Source organism: Canis aureus, chromosome 12 (assembly GCF_053574225.1).
Source record: "Canis aureus isolate CA01 chromosome 12, VMU_Caureus_v.1.0, whole genome shotgun sequence".
Lineage (NCBI taxonomy): Eukaryota > Metazoa > Chordata > Mammalia > Carnivora > Canidae > Canis > Canis aureus.
The window spans coordinates 64385861-64400888 of record NC_135622.1 but is presented as its reverse complement, the minus strand read 5'-3'; the positions used below and the strand labels follow the sequence as shown (position 1 = coordinate 64400888).

Sequence of the window (15028 nt, the reverse complement as noted above, 5' to 3'; positions counted from 1 at the left end):
GTCCATGCTCCCCGTGCACGTGGACGCACAAGAACACGCGTGTGCAGCTGCTGCCTTCCAGGACCCCAGGTCTGCGCCCAGTCCGGGTGGCGGGGGTGCCCCAGTCCCACGGGAAGCTCACTGTGCAGGCGTAGCCCGTGGTTTCTGGCACGTGCCTGCCTCTGCTCTCTTGCTGTCAGGATGGTCCGGGTTATTGCAACAATAGTTTGGGTTTTTTTTGTTTGTTTTTGTTTTTTGTTTTTTGTTTTTTTTTAATTAATTGAGTGGATCTGAGCTGAGATCAGACTGGCCGTCCTACTCAGAAAACCTAAAATCTATCCCACACACCCTGGCTTCATCGCCTTGGAGCCACAGGCCCCACAAGCCGTACATTTAAGGGGCATGGTCTGCTGGTTGGAAGTGTGTCCGTGCGTTCCCCGGGTCCCCACTTGCACCCCATCCCCCCCGCCCGCCGCCGCTGCTCAGAGCACCTGCCCATCCTGGGCCCCTGGGGGCGTCTGGGGGCGTCTGGGGCTGCTTCACCAGCACGCTGGCCTCAGGCTCGTCCCCTGGGCATGCGTGTCAGCGCCCCACCCCTGTGGGTGGTGTTACCCACTGTGACCCGTCTGGCGGGCAGGCCGGTGTTCGCGCCCACGGCCACCTGACGCACATCCAGGTGGTTGTGGCCTGGTGGGAGGAGAGCTGCCGTGGACACCCGCGTGTGAGGACGGTGTCGGCCCCTGGCACACGCGTGCTGCCAGCTCCTGTTCCTCAGCCTCCTGATGACAGTGCCCTGGGGCCTGTGAGTGGCCGAGGACCCTGAGCTGTGGTCAGAGTGATGCGGGTGGACGGGTGGAACGTGACGCGAACCCGCCGCGGCACCGACGGGGCCCCTCAGACCTCGGGTGTAACCAGCCCGCCTCTCCTGTCCTCCCTCCTTTCCCAGACGATGCTCCCCCAGGGGCCGCCGCTCTTCTCTGCTTTGCGGCTCGAGCCCAAAGCGGCACGAACCCCGCTTCGTGTTCTTCTGGGATGTGGACTGACAGGCCCCGGGGTGCCGTCTCCTGAGGGCTGCATCTCCGTCTCCTTAGTCCCCAACATGGAGCGCGTAGGTGGTTTTATACGTGTCGCTATTGTGCATGGTTTTGTGACAGGTTTATCTGATAACGTATTTTTCAAGTAGATTTATTGTGGGTCCCTTAAGGTCAAGCATTGAATTCTAGAGTCGACGTTTGTGAGCATCTAACGGGTGCGTCAGCGGGCTGTGAAATGTGCACCCGTGAGCGCACGGATTTCATTGCTGCTTCTCTAACTACAGCCTCATAGATCCACATGTGAATGAATCTGAGCATTTCTGCTACCAGATTGGAAAACACAAGATAGACTATTGTGCAAAAAGAATGCAGTTGCGCGTCCTTGTTCTGCACGTGAAGTGCACAGTGAGCAGGTGCCTCATGGGACGGCTTCCCGTGGAGCAGGCCCCTGACCTGGGGACAGCGTCCTCCTGAGGTCACCCGCCGTGCTCCCGCTCGTTTGCATCGCGTCCACGTGAACCACCGTTTTCTTTCTTAATACGAGGAGTCAAACTCTGAAGAAACTCAGTGTGGTTTACACGGACCTTCCTGCAGAGGAAACTGCGTATAAAGTGCACGGCTGTGCTGATGTGCGCGGTCAGGTGCGCGCTCGGTTTGGGACAGTTTGCAAGCGTTGCAGGTGATGCTAACGAACCTGCCGAATTCAGTTACTCAAGTCCTGAGCATGGAAAACGTCGGAAGCCTCTGGCTGCTGGAGATCCAGAGTCTGATGGGACGTGTGCCCCGCGTGCAAAGTGCAGCTCGTCTGTGAAATTAGGTGTGTTGCTGACTCTTCATCCACCTTCCAGCTGTGGTTTGGCTTTTCCCAGATGAGTCCATGTCGTGTGGGGGGAGGACACTTCACTCCCAGGTGCGCCCCGACCATCTGTTCCTCTGTGTGAACCCGCCTGCGTGTGAGGTTTATGTGAAGCTCACATGGGCTCTGCTTTTAAGAGCAGTGGTAGCTCCTATGCAGGAATCGGGGCTTTTCTTATTTTTTTTAAAAAGGATTTTTTTTATTTATTCATGAGAGACACAGGCAGAGGGAGAAGCAGGCTCCATGCAGGGACCCCAGCGTGGGACTCGATCCCGGGACCCCGGGGTCACACCCTGGGCCGAAGGCAGACGCTCAACCCCTGAGTCCCCCGGGCGTCCCAAGGGCTTTTTTTAAATTTTGCTTTTTGAAAGTAGTGATAAATTAAAATACATATAAAAACTGTTTTAAAAAATATTTATCGGGGCGCCTGGGTGGTGCAGTCGGCTAAGTGTCCGACTCTGCGTTCCACTCAGGTCATGATCTCAGGGTCGCGGGATCAAGTCCCGCCCCGGGCTCTGCGCTCAGCCTGGAGTCGGTGTTCTCCGCCCCTCCCTCTTGTGCTGTGTCTGTCTCTTCTTCTCTAAAATGAGTAAGTAAATCTGAAAATACGTATACGCTTATAAAGGATTGCTCTGACAGCTTCAGCAGTCGCATGAGTGACAGTGGAATCCTCGTAACTGTAAATGCTAATTCATTTATTTTGCTTTGATTGTTTTAATGTCCTTTTTGACTGTCGGGTGTGTCTACAGTAAGACTTTTCCCCCAGCACTTTCCTCACAATTCATCACATTTTATTTATTTATTTATTTATTTATTTATTTATTTATTTATTTATGATTTATTTATTATTTATGATAGAGAGGCAGAGACACAGGCAGAGGAAGAAGCAGGCTCCATGCAGGGAGCCCAAAGCGGGACTCAATCCCGGGACCCCAGGATCACGCCCTGGGCCAAAGGCAGGTGCCAAACCACTGAACCCCCCCGGGGACCCCCTTGATCACATTTTAAAACGCATTTTAAACAGGTGGCTATTTTAAATAACATTGAAATGCTATTTTTGTGTGTGTGTGTCAAATCCAAGTTATTCAAATGTTATGCCATTTTGCTAAGTGTCTTCTGATCTTTCTGAGTTATTATAGCGATCTATTTTTGCAGAAATAGGAATCATTTAGCAGCATGAAGCCCTACCTTCTTCCCCCTAAAAATATATCATAAGTAGGTCATCCCTGACAGACCTTGCTTGTTTTCCCTGATGGCTCTGAACTCACCGGGCCGATGGCCCATCACTGGGCATCAGACTCCTGAATGGCAGGTGCCCGGTCAGGGTTACTGATTAAGGGTTGACTGCAAACGACGTCTAAACCATATTTCGGAGACCTCAGCTCCGGCACTCCCCTGGATTGTGGGGAAGTACAGCCCTGCTCCTTCACAGCACCGGGCAGCCCTGTCCCCGAGCGTCCAGTCGATGCCGCCGTCCCGGACGGTTGGGGCGCAGGTTGGCATCGGCACGTTTCCGTGGCTACTGGGGGCCCTCCCCACGCCTCAGTTCCTCCTGGCGCCCTGGGTGCGCGGGGCCAGCTGATGACCGGTGCTGGCCTTTGGCGAAACGAGGGCGTTTGCATCCCCAGGTTCTGATTCTCGTCCCCCGTCTGCCCCTGCACACTCGCCCTCCCTGGATCTGGGCTCCCTTCTCCCCTTTGGTTCTACGAGCCGGCCGCTGCGCCGCCGTTCTCGGCCCTTCCGCCCGGAAGGATGCCCAGGGAGTGTGTAAACCCGTCACCCCTGAGGGCGAGGCCAGCGCCAAGGGGGCCTGGGGCCAGTGGCTTTGGACGCGCAGCAGGTGACTTCAGGGCAGCCCAGGTTAGAGCCCCTTGCTCGGCCCCCGGCCTCCAGCCTCCAGCCTCCAGCCTCCACCTCCTCTTCCTGGTTCTGCACCTGCCCCCACCTCCACCCATTGCTCCCTCCCCGCCCTGTGGCTCTGGGGTGGGCGCCCCTCCTGGCCTTGGGGTCCCACGCCCTAGGGAAGCTCAGGGTGCAGAGGTGGGTCTCTACCCACCTTCGCTCAAACCCACGACGATCTACGGATCCTGCTGCTCTGGGGCTGGTAGGAAACGTCTCCGGAGGTGCGAGTTTCCCTTCCTGGTGTCCCGGGGTACAAGGGACTTAGACGTTTTTCTTTAAAATTTGTACCTGATGGCAGGGGTCATTTCAAGAGATGCGAGGCGGCGTCACTTCTCAGGGGCCGCGCCCGGGGCTGGATGCTGAGGATGCCTCAGGACGCGGAGCCGGCTCAGCCAGTGTCGGGGGAGCTGCTCGCTCTGGGTTTGCTCCCTGTTCACTTTGCTTTTCCCGTCAGGTCGGAATCGGGCGACGTGGGGAGGGTTTGCGGTGGAAGGTGACGCGCGGTCAGATGTCGAGGGCGGCGCGGGTCCTCACGGGGGCCTGGCTTGGCCGGGGATGGGGGGAGGTGGGCTCCTGGCCGGCGGGTCCTCCTCCCGGAGCGCGGGGTCACCCCGGGGCCCTGGGGCACGAGGCCCTCTCACGCTGCTGCCCCGGCCTCGGAGGTGGCGCGTGTTGCTCCATGGGCACCGGGCGCTGTGCCTGGTGGCGGTGGTGGGCCTCCCGGGGACCCTTGGCCGCTCTTGGCCGCTTCCCCCGCAGGTGAAAGTCTTGCAGCCGGACCGTCCCTTAGCCCTGTGACGCTGCGATGCCGTCAGTGTGGGGATCCAGGCCAGTACTCGCGCAGCACGACAGACTGCGGGGCCGGCAGCGGGGAAACTGAGGAAGCACGTCTGTGGCAGTGCGCTGAGGCCCAGGTGCCCCCTGCTCGGCCCTTCCCCGTCCTCCGGCCGCGCCCGCGGGATCGCGGGGCCTTCCATCCGGCGGCAGCGGCTGCATCAGATCCAATGACGAATTGAGGACTTTGGGGATGGGGGACACACTTGTCCTCCGTTGTGCCTGCCCTGGTACCCCTCTTGGTTCCTGTCTCTTTAGGGTTTCCAAGAAAGGATTCAGTTCTCTCGCTTGGGGTCTTCATGTCGTTTTGGTGGATCTGTTCCCCGGGCCCGTCCTGGAGTTTTTGGAGGAAATTCTTAATGCCCGTGTCCGGGCCCTGTTGTGACTTTGCTGCCGAGCCGGCGGGTCCCCCGGGAGTGAGTGTCTTCATGCAGCGGCCCACCAGCCCTCGGGGACTCTGACGCCTGTACACTGGCCCTTTGTATTCCCGGACCTCAGTGTCCCCTGCAAGTTTCTGTGTCTTTTAAGCTCTTTCTTCCTGCCTCCCGGGAGACGAGGTTGTGCGAGAAAACCCGGAATCCCGGGGTCCTCGCCACGCCGTGTGGGGCTTTCACCGGTTGGACCGGTCCCTGTCTCTGGGAGTCACAGGATTGCTGCGATCCCTGCCGACGTTGGGAGCGCTTCGCGTGATCTGCGTCCACGTCCTTATCAGATCCGCGCGATGTGAGGATCCCTCGCGGCGGCACCTTGCGGGTCTCTTCCTTGTGTCTTTTGTTGAACAGAATTTCTCGGCGTTTAGCAAGTAGCCCCTTTCTGGGCTAGAACTCCCAGGTTAGAACATCTCTAGGCTGCCACCGTTCGGCGTGCTGCTCGGGTCCACTGCATTCCGAGTCCTCGGAGCTATTCTCAGCTGTTTTCTCTTAAACCTCATGTTGGTTTGCTGTTCAGGTGCGGCTCTGAAGGCCGCTAGGTCCACGGGCTCCGCGCCCTGCAGCCGCGCGGTCCGCTCGTGCCTTCCTGTGTTTGGCAGATTCTTTATGGACTTGACCATCGTGCTGCACTTGTCACAAGCGTGAGGTCACAGGTGTGTGGATTTCTCCTGGACTGTGACGCGTACGCGTGTGCGCATTCATGTCGTGTATTCTGGGTGTATGCTACGCGTGTGATGGCGTGGCCGGGAGCACGGCGCTGGAGCCGCAGAGTGAACGCACATCTTCTTCTCAGCCTCTGTCTTTGGAGGAAAGCTTTCCATGACTCCACGAGGCGAATGACAGATGCTCCTCAGCTTTTTTAGCAGTTTTCCAGAAGGTTAAGACCGTGCCTGCATATTTACCAGATGCTGTCCTCGAACTTCACCAGGGATCCTGGAAGCTGCTGCTGCTTCTGGTCCCGTGGTCCCTGCGGGGTCCCGCCCACGTCGTCCCAGGGGCTGCTCTGGAGCATCCCTGCGTACGGCACACATGACGGCGTTTGGTTATATAGACACAGCTGCAGCTTCGTCTTGGGTGCGAGGTCCTGCCTGGGGGAGGCCGGGCTCAGCGCTGCACCCACAGTGAGGACCTGGAGCCTCCCGCCAGCAGCCGCGGGACGGCTTTGGAGCAGGGGACCCTGGTCCACACACACACAGCGAGCCGCCCCAGATTCCAGACTCCAGGAGCCGTGCTGGTTTTCAGCTGTAGATTTGTGGGTATTTTATGACGCGCCAGAAGAGAACTATTACTTAGAGCATCGGGTATTCTTTGTTTCACTGGCTTGAAAAGCGTTTTTCCTTTTTCATATTTTCTAGATTAGATTTGGTAATTCTTCTAGGATTTTTGCCTCTCTGTTCAGGGGGTGACGAGTACCTTTACTTTATTATAACCTCCGTGCAAGGTTGTATCCAGCTAAGCTCGGTTTTGTAAATGACTTCTATTCTTTAGAATTTTCTTCAAGAGTTTACTTAATACGCGTTATCTTCCCAAGATAGACGAATCCACTAATGAAGGTCTACGGGCCTAGAGATTACTTTGTGGAAGGTTTTTAAGAATGAGTTCAGCCTTTTAAGTAGGTATAGTAATGTTCACATTCGTGACTTCATATCGTGTCCGTTTTAGTGAAGTGTGGTGTTTTCAAGAATTTCACCTCTGCGTACAAACTATAAAACGTTTGGATGAAATAGCGTCGTGGGGATCACCCTATCGTCTTTGGCAGAGTATTAGATTTGTGGGATTTCCGCCTGTCGCTCATGATGTCTGTACATGGGGTTCTTCTGTTTCTTTGTCCTTGGGTAGGACTGGCATTTGGCTTTGTCGATGCTCCACTGCATGTACTTCTTCTCTGATTATTCCCTTCCTTTGACCTTATTCTAGCTTTGGTGTACGGAAACTTAGATCTGAGGTCTGCAAGCTTTTTTTTTTTTTAAGATTTTATTTATTTATTCATGAGAGACACAGAGAGAGAGAGAGGCAGAGACACAGGCAGAGGGAGAAGCAGGCTCCGTGCAGGGAGCCGGACGCGGGACTCGATCCCGGGACCCTAGGATCGCGCCCTGGGCCAAAGGTGGACACTCAACCCCTGAGCCACCCAGGCGTCCCCAACAAGCTTTTATTATTTTAAGGGCAGGTAATATCTTATGGCCATATGGTCGGTCACAAGTACTAAACTCTGAGGTTGTCGTCGCCTGAAGACCACAAGGATCATAGTAACTGGGTGAGTGTGAACATGTTCCAATAAAACTTTGCTTATGATGGCAGGCAGTTGGCTCATTTGGGGCTAGATCTTTGATTTTCTAACCTAGCTGTGTAAAAATAAAAAAATGCATTTGAAGCTGCCAATTCTCCTTAAGACACTGTTTTAAAGGAATCCTAGAGGCTTTGAGGGGTTGTAACGCCATTATCCGTTCAGAGTTTATTCTTCTTTCCACTGCGGCATTTCCCCTTGGTCTGTGGCAGTTTGAAAGTGCGTGGCTCAGCTTTTTTTTTTTCTTTTAAGATTTTATTTATTTATGAGAGACACAGAGAGAGGCAGAGACACAGGCAGAGGGAGAAGCAGGCTCCGTGCAGGGAGCCCAACGCAGGACTCGATCCCAGGACCCCGGGGTCATGTCCTGAGCCCGAGGCAGACGTTCCACCGCGGAGCCCCCGGCCTCCCTGTTTCCTCGGCTCCAGTTGCCTCAGCAGGACGTGCCCCGGGGATGACCGTTGCACCCAGTCCAGGAGTCCCCAGGCTGAGGCCCCCGGTGTCGTCTTGGTGGCGGGGGTTGAGTGCAGGCGTCTGGGAGCCTGCGGCGGTTCCCCCGGCCCGAGCACCCGTCCAGCGCGCTGAGCTCCCTGCGGCCTCACCTGGCGTGCCTGCGCCCTGTCCCGCGGAGCACATCGCGTGGGCAGTGAGACCCTCGCTGTTGGTTCTTCCCAGCGCTGTAAGGGCGACCATCGCGGGCCTGCTCAGACCCGTTCTCTCTCACTGCCCCGCAGAGTCCTGACCGTCGGGGCCCCAGGGCGGCTCCACGACCCACGGACGCGTGGCTCCCAGTCCGCCGACCTGTTGTTTTACTTCCCGGCACAGAAGCCCCTCAGGGATGCGCACCTGACCACAGGGGAGTGTCCCCCCAGCCCGAGGAGTCGTGTGTCCGCGGACGGGGCCTCCTCATGATGCTCCAGCGCACGGCCTCCGGAAGTCGGGGTCCTGCGTGGGGGGCAGCTGCTCCCGTCTGCTACATCTTGTCCGTGTGTGTCGTCGGTGGTGTTCCTGCGGGAGGGGACTGGGATACGGCCGCCTACGAGGACATGGAGGAGCCAGCCTGGAGCAAGGGGGGCCGGGGCCAGGGGTCTGCAGCAGGCAGGCGGGAGGGCCCCGCGGCCAGTTGGCTCCTCCTCCTGGAGATCGGTGACGGGCGGGAGGTGTCACCATCTGACGCCGTGCCTCAGGGTCGCTGGCATCTCTGTTGAGAGTGGAAGGGCGGGAGGCCGGGCAGGGATCCTGCGGGCTGGCATCTGCCTGCTCGTGCCGTGGTGCCGTGGCCCAGCCAGCGCGGAGCAGGGAGGGAACATCTGTGCGGCTGCCCGGCGGGCGGGCGGGGCTTCTTGCTGGGTTTGTGCAGTTGGGGGAGCAAAGCAGTCAGGCTGGCCCCAGCCATGGCCTGGACACTTGGGGGATGGAGTCGCTCTTGGCCAGATGAGGACAGAGCCGGTTCAGAGAAGATACAGGAGTTCAGGGTGGACCAGGGGCAGTCTGAGAGCTCTGGGGGCGACCGATGGGACGTTGAGGAGGCAGGAGGATGCAGGTATCTTAGATGGAGCTGACCTGTGCAGGGGTGGGCTGTGCAGGGGTGGGCTGGGCAGGGGTCTGCAGGCTGGGCGGGGGGGCTGGGCAGGGGCGGGTGTCCACAGCAGCGTGTCCGCGGGCCTCGTCCAGTGGGCAACACGGAAGGGCAGCCCTTGAGAGAAGCGCTGGCGTCTGGAGACCCGGCCTCTGGGAGCTCCCCCTGCCTTTCCTTGGCACATCCGCACGCCCCCATCATGCTCCACGTAGCAGGTGCCACCACGCGCCGGAGGGTGAGGGGCGTGCTGAGCTGCTGAGCACAGGGTCCCCGTAGCCCTCGGCTCCCTTGTGTCGTCGCACGTGACCACGCCCCAAGGGCGACGTCCTGGAGGTGGGAGCGCCGGAGGGATGGTCCCCGCTCGGTGGACGGCGGGGCGGGTGGGGCAGCACGGCACCTGCTGCGCGGCCTCGCTGGGTCGCCCTCACTTCCGCAGCGGCCACCGTGGTCGTGAGAGCGGGAATCCCGGTCGCAGCCGCTGTGGGGCCGGGTCACGCCCGGCCGTGGGATCTTGTCAAATGCGTTGTTCATTTTATTCCTTCTTTTGGGGATTTTGTGTCCCTTCCATTCCCCGGGCTGCCCGCGTGCGCGTCTTCACCTGGCGGCCCCGTGTCCGTGTGATGCACGTATTTTTCTACGCGGGGAGCCCGTCCATCGGGGCTTTAGGTTTCCACACAGTCAATTCCGTGAGTCTTTTCCTCTAGAATTCCTGCCTTTTGAGTCAAGCTCAGCTACCGTTGTTTATACACACATTCCCGTGTTTTCTTCACAAACTTGTTTCTCTGCACGTTGGCAATTGAAGCGTCCGGTGGCTCACGGAACAAGCCGGAGGGCGAGAGCCCCGTCTGTACCCCCACCCCCACCCCAAGCAGCAGCCGGGAGCCTTTCTTCCGAACTGTGTGGTTTCTTCCTCGGGTGATGCGGCGCGTCCCCTTCTCACTGGGGACGCCCGGACCTTGCGTTGGGCCCAGATCGTGGGCAGGGGCCCGGGTGCCTGCGAGCAGGGAGCCTGGGTGTGGCCCGACGGAGGGGGAGACGTGGGGGGCTCCCCCTGCGCCACTGGGGCTGCGGGAGGCGCTCGTGCCCTGCAGCTCAGCTGGCCGGGTCTCCCCGAGTCACCGGGTGACGCAGTCAGGGGCAGCCCGGTGCCTGGAACGGAGTGCGGGTCCCCCACCCTGTGCAGACCGCGGCCCTCAGGAGGCAGCGTGCTTTGCGCACCGCAGCTCAGCGCTCAGTGTGGTGCCCATGGGCCCTGCGGTCCCCTCCACTCCCGGCCCCGGCGGCTGACGGCGGGGGTCGTGGGCACCGAGGGTGCACAGAGGCTCTGCGGCCGTGGGGGACGCTGTGGGACGTCCCGTTTGTGTATGTTGTCAAGTCAGATGGAGTTTCACAGCAGCTGGGATGTGGGCTGTCTGTCTGACCCGCTGGGGTTTGGGTCGGCGGCAACCCGGTGACAGTGCGTGCCTGCGTGGTCGTGGCGTGCGGACAGCGTGCGTCGTGGTCGTGGGTGTGTCCGTAGCCCGTGTGGTCGCGGCGTGTGGCTGTGCAGTCAGCCCGGCCTGTTCCTGTATCCACCCTAAACCGGCAGGAAACGGTGTCCACGGGTTGCACCCTGGGGTGTGCAGGGGTGCAGGGGCATTGGGCGAGGGGCACTATGTGGGGTGGGGTCCACGGGCAGGGGTCTGTTCCAGGGCGCATGCAGGGGGCGCCCCCTGGTCTGAGCTCCTCCTTCCCAGACTTGTGCTCAGTCGCAGCCCCTGCGCTCGGTCCAGCCGGGAGGCCCAGCACACAGCCCGCAGGGTGGAGGTGGGGCGGCCGGGGCAGGCTGGTCGCGCCCACGTGTTCCCTGCTCGCCAGCTGCCCTGGGACCCCCAGGGTGGGCGTCCGTGTCCTGGGCCCGTCCTCAGGGCCCTGGCCCAAGGGGGCAGCCCCTGCCCTCTCACCGAGCATCCTGCCCCCTCCCCACCCCGCATGCTCCCTCCCCACCCCGCATGCCCCGGCACTACTCTGGGTGCCCCCTCCCCACCCCTGCGTGCCCCCTCCCCACCCCCACATGCCCCCTCCCCACCCCGCGTGCCCCCTCCCGACCCCCCATTCCCCCTCCCAACCCTCATGGGCCCCTCCCCATACCCGCGTTCCTCCTCCCCACCCCCACGTGCCCCCTCCCCACCCCACGTGCCCCCTCCCGACCTCTGGGTGCCCCTCCCCACCCCGCAGGCCCCTCCCCACCCTTGCATACAGGGTGACCCTGAGGCTGTGGGGCAGCTCTGTGCACGTGGCCATCCTGGGCCTGGCAGGGCACCCGAAGTCGATGCCGACCGTGCGTCTGACACGTGGAGGCCACCCCGGTCCGTGAGCCTGACTCCGTCCTCCGTCCTCACTGCCGGCCTCCCGCCTCCTGACCACCCCCCGATTGCTGTGTCGGGCGGGTGAGGGAGCCCCCGGCCCCGCCTCCCCCCGGAAGCCCCCCGAGCCGGCCCAGCCCGCGGCCACCGCTGACACGGGGGTTCCGGTAACGACCAGGATCCTCAGACGAGTTTTGCTCATTTTCGGCCTTCGCTGCTGCAGGAGATCCTCACACAGGTGCTCGCTGAGCCTCTGGAGCCCTGGTCGCCGCCCACACGGCCCTGGGGAGAGCGGGACCGCAGCCTTTGTACAGGTAGAAAAATAGATTCCAACAAGAGCAGTAACTTGTAGCTTTTAGAGAAAACTGATTTTCTTTTAAGAAGGTCCTTATTTAAATCCCGTAAAAACCGTTCAGAGACGTCAGAGTCCGGACTGTGCTTAGACTGACGAGGCCGCTGGGTGCTCTGGCCGACCCCACGTGCTGTGGCCCCGTCCGCGCTCACGCCCTCTGCTTCGCCCGCAGCCCAGGACCGGCCTCGCCCAGCTGCACCACGAGGGGCCGGGCGGCGCCTGTGACGTCCGCCTGAGGCTGACGAAGGACGTCCTCACGATCCAGAAGCAGGACGTGGTCTGCGTCCGGGGCGGCAGCCACCGCGCACACGTGAGTGCCCTGCGCCCCCGGGCTCCGATAGCTCTGCGGGCTCCGCAGGGGGTGGGGGGACGCGGGTGCGGGGGGGCGGGCGGGAGGCTGCGGGCAGGAAGGACACGGGTGGGAGGTGGACGCAGGTGAGGGGGGACGTGGGCGGGAAGGGATGTGGGGGATGCACATGGGGGGCACGTGGGGGTGGGGGCCGCGGGCAGCAAGGATGCATGTGGGGGGATGCAGGTGGGGGGAGACACGGGGGGATGCACAAGGGGGGGATGCGGGTGGTGGGGGGATGTGGGTGGGGGGCCTGTAGAGGGAGACCATGGGCGGGGGGACATGGTGGATACACATGGGGGGGACGCGGGCAGCGGGGGACACAGGGGGACACGGGCGGGTTGACCACTTACGGCTCTGGGGCTCTTCCTTAAGGAACAGCCGCCCCCGTGGTTTTCGTGTCCCCCGCGTGGCGCCCTCCCTGCCTTCCTAGTTTCTCCCGTGAGCGCCGTCACCCCCCACCCCCACCCCCGCCCCACGGGCCACGGTGTGAAGTGGACACGTTCTCGTGGAAACGGAGAAGACGCGGAGTGAGGGTCACCTATGGCCGAGCACCTGCTGCCGGAAGTGGGAGCAGCAATGGAGCCGCGACGTCCTGTTGGGAGCTGCTCCTCCGTCCCCGGCGTCCCGGGACCGACCAGGGGCCTCGCTGCCCACGCTGCGTCCTTCCGGCCTCGGTCACTTGGCCTGAACTTCTCCGACGGGGAAGCGACGTGCTGCTTCGATGCCACACAGTGTTGCCTGGAGATGACGGGAAAGAGCTTAGGGGCCTCCGGGGAGCTCGGCTGAGATGGGACACGCCTGCCGCCTCCTGCGCGGCTCCGACGGCACGTCCACATCCACACGGACGCCACGTGTCGCTGCGCAGGCCCAGGCAGGAGCCACACGGACGCCGCGCGGGAGTCACATACTGCACAGCAGTTCTCCCTGTTTGGGGACATCCTCGCCGCGACCCCGTCCCGTTCGCCGTGGCCCCGGGTCATACTCTGTGGTTCTCTGGGTCCTCACGACCTTCTCCTTGGAAATGTGGTGCTCGGAGCCCTGCCCCCATCTCTAGCCTCGACCCAGAGTGTCCTCCGTGGGCGCAGATGGCAGAGTGTGGGGTCCGTCCTGGGATGGCCGATGCGCTCCCCCCAGAAGCGATGCCGGGCTCATGTGCACCTCACACACGTGGAGGACGCAGGTGCACGTGCCTCCCGCTTGAAGCCCTCCTGCGCCGCCCGGGACTTCGCCTGCCCCTCCTGCGCCCTCCCTGGTCGCTGGCGCCATTCTGGATGCTCCCTGCGGGTCGGGACAGAGGGCGGGGGACGGGTGCTGCCCCCACTGCCGCTGCCCTCCCTGTGGCCAGGGTCAGGGCTGGAGGGCGCGGGTCACCAGCCCCTCCTTCTACCTCCCAGCCCACTTGTCCTGGTGGGATTGGGGCAGCGGCGTTAGGGAAGTGTTGGTGACCGTTTAGGAAATCCTCCTCCCTCCTCCCACCTTCCCCTCCCCCTCCTCCCCCCTCCTCCCATCCCCCTTCTCCTCCCCCTTCCCCCTTATCACCTAAAGAAAATGTCTGTTTGTAGGGTAAGAAGTAGCTTTTTCCCATGTTTCAGAGTCTGTTTAGATTGATTTATTCTGCTCATCCCTGTACGGTGACACGTCTTCCTGAGTCCTGAGTTTATGCTCCTGGTTTGAGTCCGCACAAGGGGGTGGGTGCTCCCAGGGAGGGTGCGGGGGCGCGTGTGCTGGTCCGCGCTTACAGTCCCGGTGGGGGTGCCGTAGGGGACTGTGTCCTCGCGTTCCCGTGTAGGATGCAGGGGTTCGGGGTCTGAGCTCAGCTTAATGTCCGCCGCCCGTCTGCCGGCCTGGGCCCTGGGGACACCCTCGGAGAGCCTCACAGGGAGCGGGAGCGCAGGAGGACGGCGGCGTGTCCGCGGCAGGGAACGAGCCCAGTTCTGGCGTCGGCCCCTCTGGCGTGCGCGGGGAAGCGGGGGAGCCGGCGTCCGTCCACCTGCACGACCCGGGCCGAGCGGGTACAGGTCGTGCCCCCTCTGTCCCCTGCCACAGCAGGAGCACCAGGAAGTCCTGGCCTCGGGGAGCGGACATGGAGACCGTTGCGGACGTTGGCGTCGGACACTTGGGGCTCCCATGCAGGCCAGGGCTGCATCACGGGGGCGTCTCCTGCGCGGACACGGGGGGTCGTGGGAGCATGACAGCCATGGAGAGTGACGCAGCGAGCTCCCAACGGGGGTGTCTGTGCACCAAGATGAAGACGGAGCAGGGAGCCCACACCTGTGTCCAGTCCGTCAACGCAGGAGACGCGGATCGCCGTCTGGGAGAAGACCCGAAGCCTCGCGTGCGCCGGCGGGAGCTGGGCCCCGGGTGGGCTCCCCAGGGTGGGCTCCCCAGAGGCAGCGGCCGCGTCCGGCAGGACGGCCGATCTCACTTGGTGCCGCTGACGGGCATCAGGCCTCGGGTCTAGGAGCCGGCGGGTTCTGGGCGGAGGGGCCTGCACGGCGGCAGGTTCTGCGCCCCGAGGGCCGGGTGGTGGCTTCCGCGCCGTCGCACTGGCTGCTTCCTCTCTTTGCTGCTTCGAAAAAGGGTTTAAAGGTCTTAAAAGTCTAGAGGTGTTTTTAGAAAAAGGGGCGCGGGCGGGTCAGTGGAGTCGGCTGAGGAACGGCAGGCGCTGCGGCCGGTGCCCCGGGCTCCATGCGTCGCGACGTCATCGAGCCCTGGGTTCACCTCTTCCGTAGCAGGCGCCCGGAGGACTCGGCTGGCATTTCAGTTTGGAGCAAAGAGTCAGACTTGTGTTAACTTCCCGAACCGGGGAGCCTGGTGTCGGGCCGTCTCCCCAGGTCGCCGCGGGCTGCCCGGCTCGGTGCTCGGGGACGCGGCCCTGTCGTCACCTGATGCTGCTTCCTCCCCGGGCTCATGCCCCGCGGTGCCCTTCGCTGCCCGTTCTCCGCTCCCTACGTCAGGCGGACGTAACCGTGAAAGCCCGGTTCGGGACCAAGGGATGAGACGGTATCTCCGTGAGGACCTCGTCTCTTAGGTTTGTGAGGAACACGGCCGGATTGGGCTGGGAACGGGGTTTTTGA

At 61.8% G+C, this 15028-nt stretch overlaps 1 protein-coding gene across 1 annotated transcript in view; it reads left to right on the top strand.

Moving 5' to 3' along the window:
• Window positions 1-381: 381 nt before the first annotated feature.
• Window positions 382-15028, top strand: part of SNTG2 (syntrophin gamma 2) — a 96290-nt gene continuing 81643 nt past the window's right edge. Inside the window, exons 1-12 of the mRNA XM_077916011.1 lie at window positions 382-399; window positions 617-781; window positions 926-1087; window positions 3302-3433; window positions 3498-3709; window positions 3891-3973; window positions 4226-4336; window positions 4531-4659; window positions 5554-5677; window positions 11120-11222; window positions 11337-11414; window positions 11691-11909. Of these exons, the coding sequence (XP_077772137.1) occupies window positions 382-399; window positions 617-781; window positions 926-1087; window positions 3302-3433; window positions 3498-3709; window positions 3891-3973; window positions 4226-4336; window positions 4531-4659; window positions 5554-5677; window positions 11120-11222; window positions 11337-11414; window positions 11691-11909 (1536 nt within the window). The remainder of the gene's footprint in view (window positions 400-616; window positions 782-925; window positions 1088-3301; window positions 3434-3497; window positions 3710-3890; window positions 3974-4225; window positions 4337-4530; window positions 4660-5553; window positions 5678-11119; window positions 11223-11336; window positions 11415-11690; window positions 11910-15028) is intronic.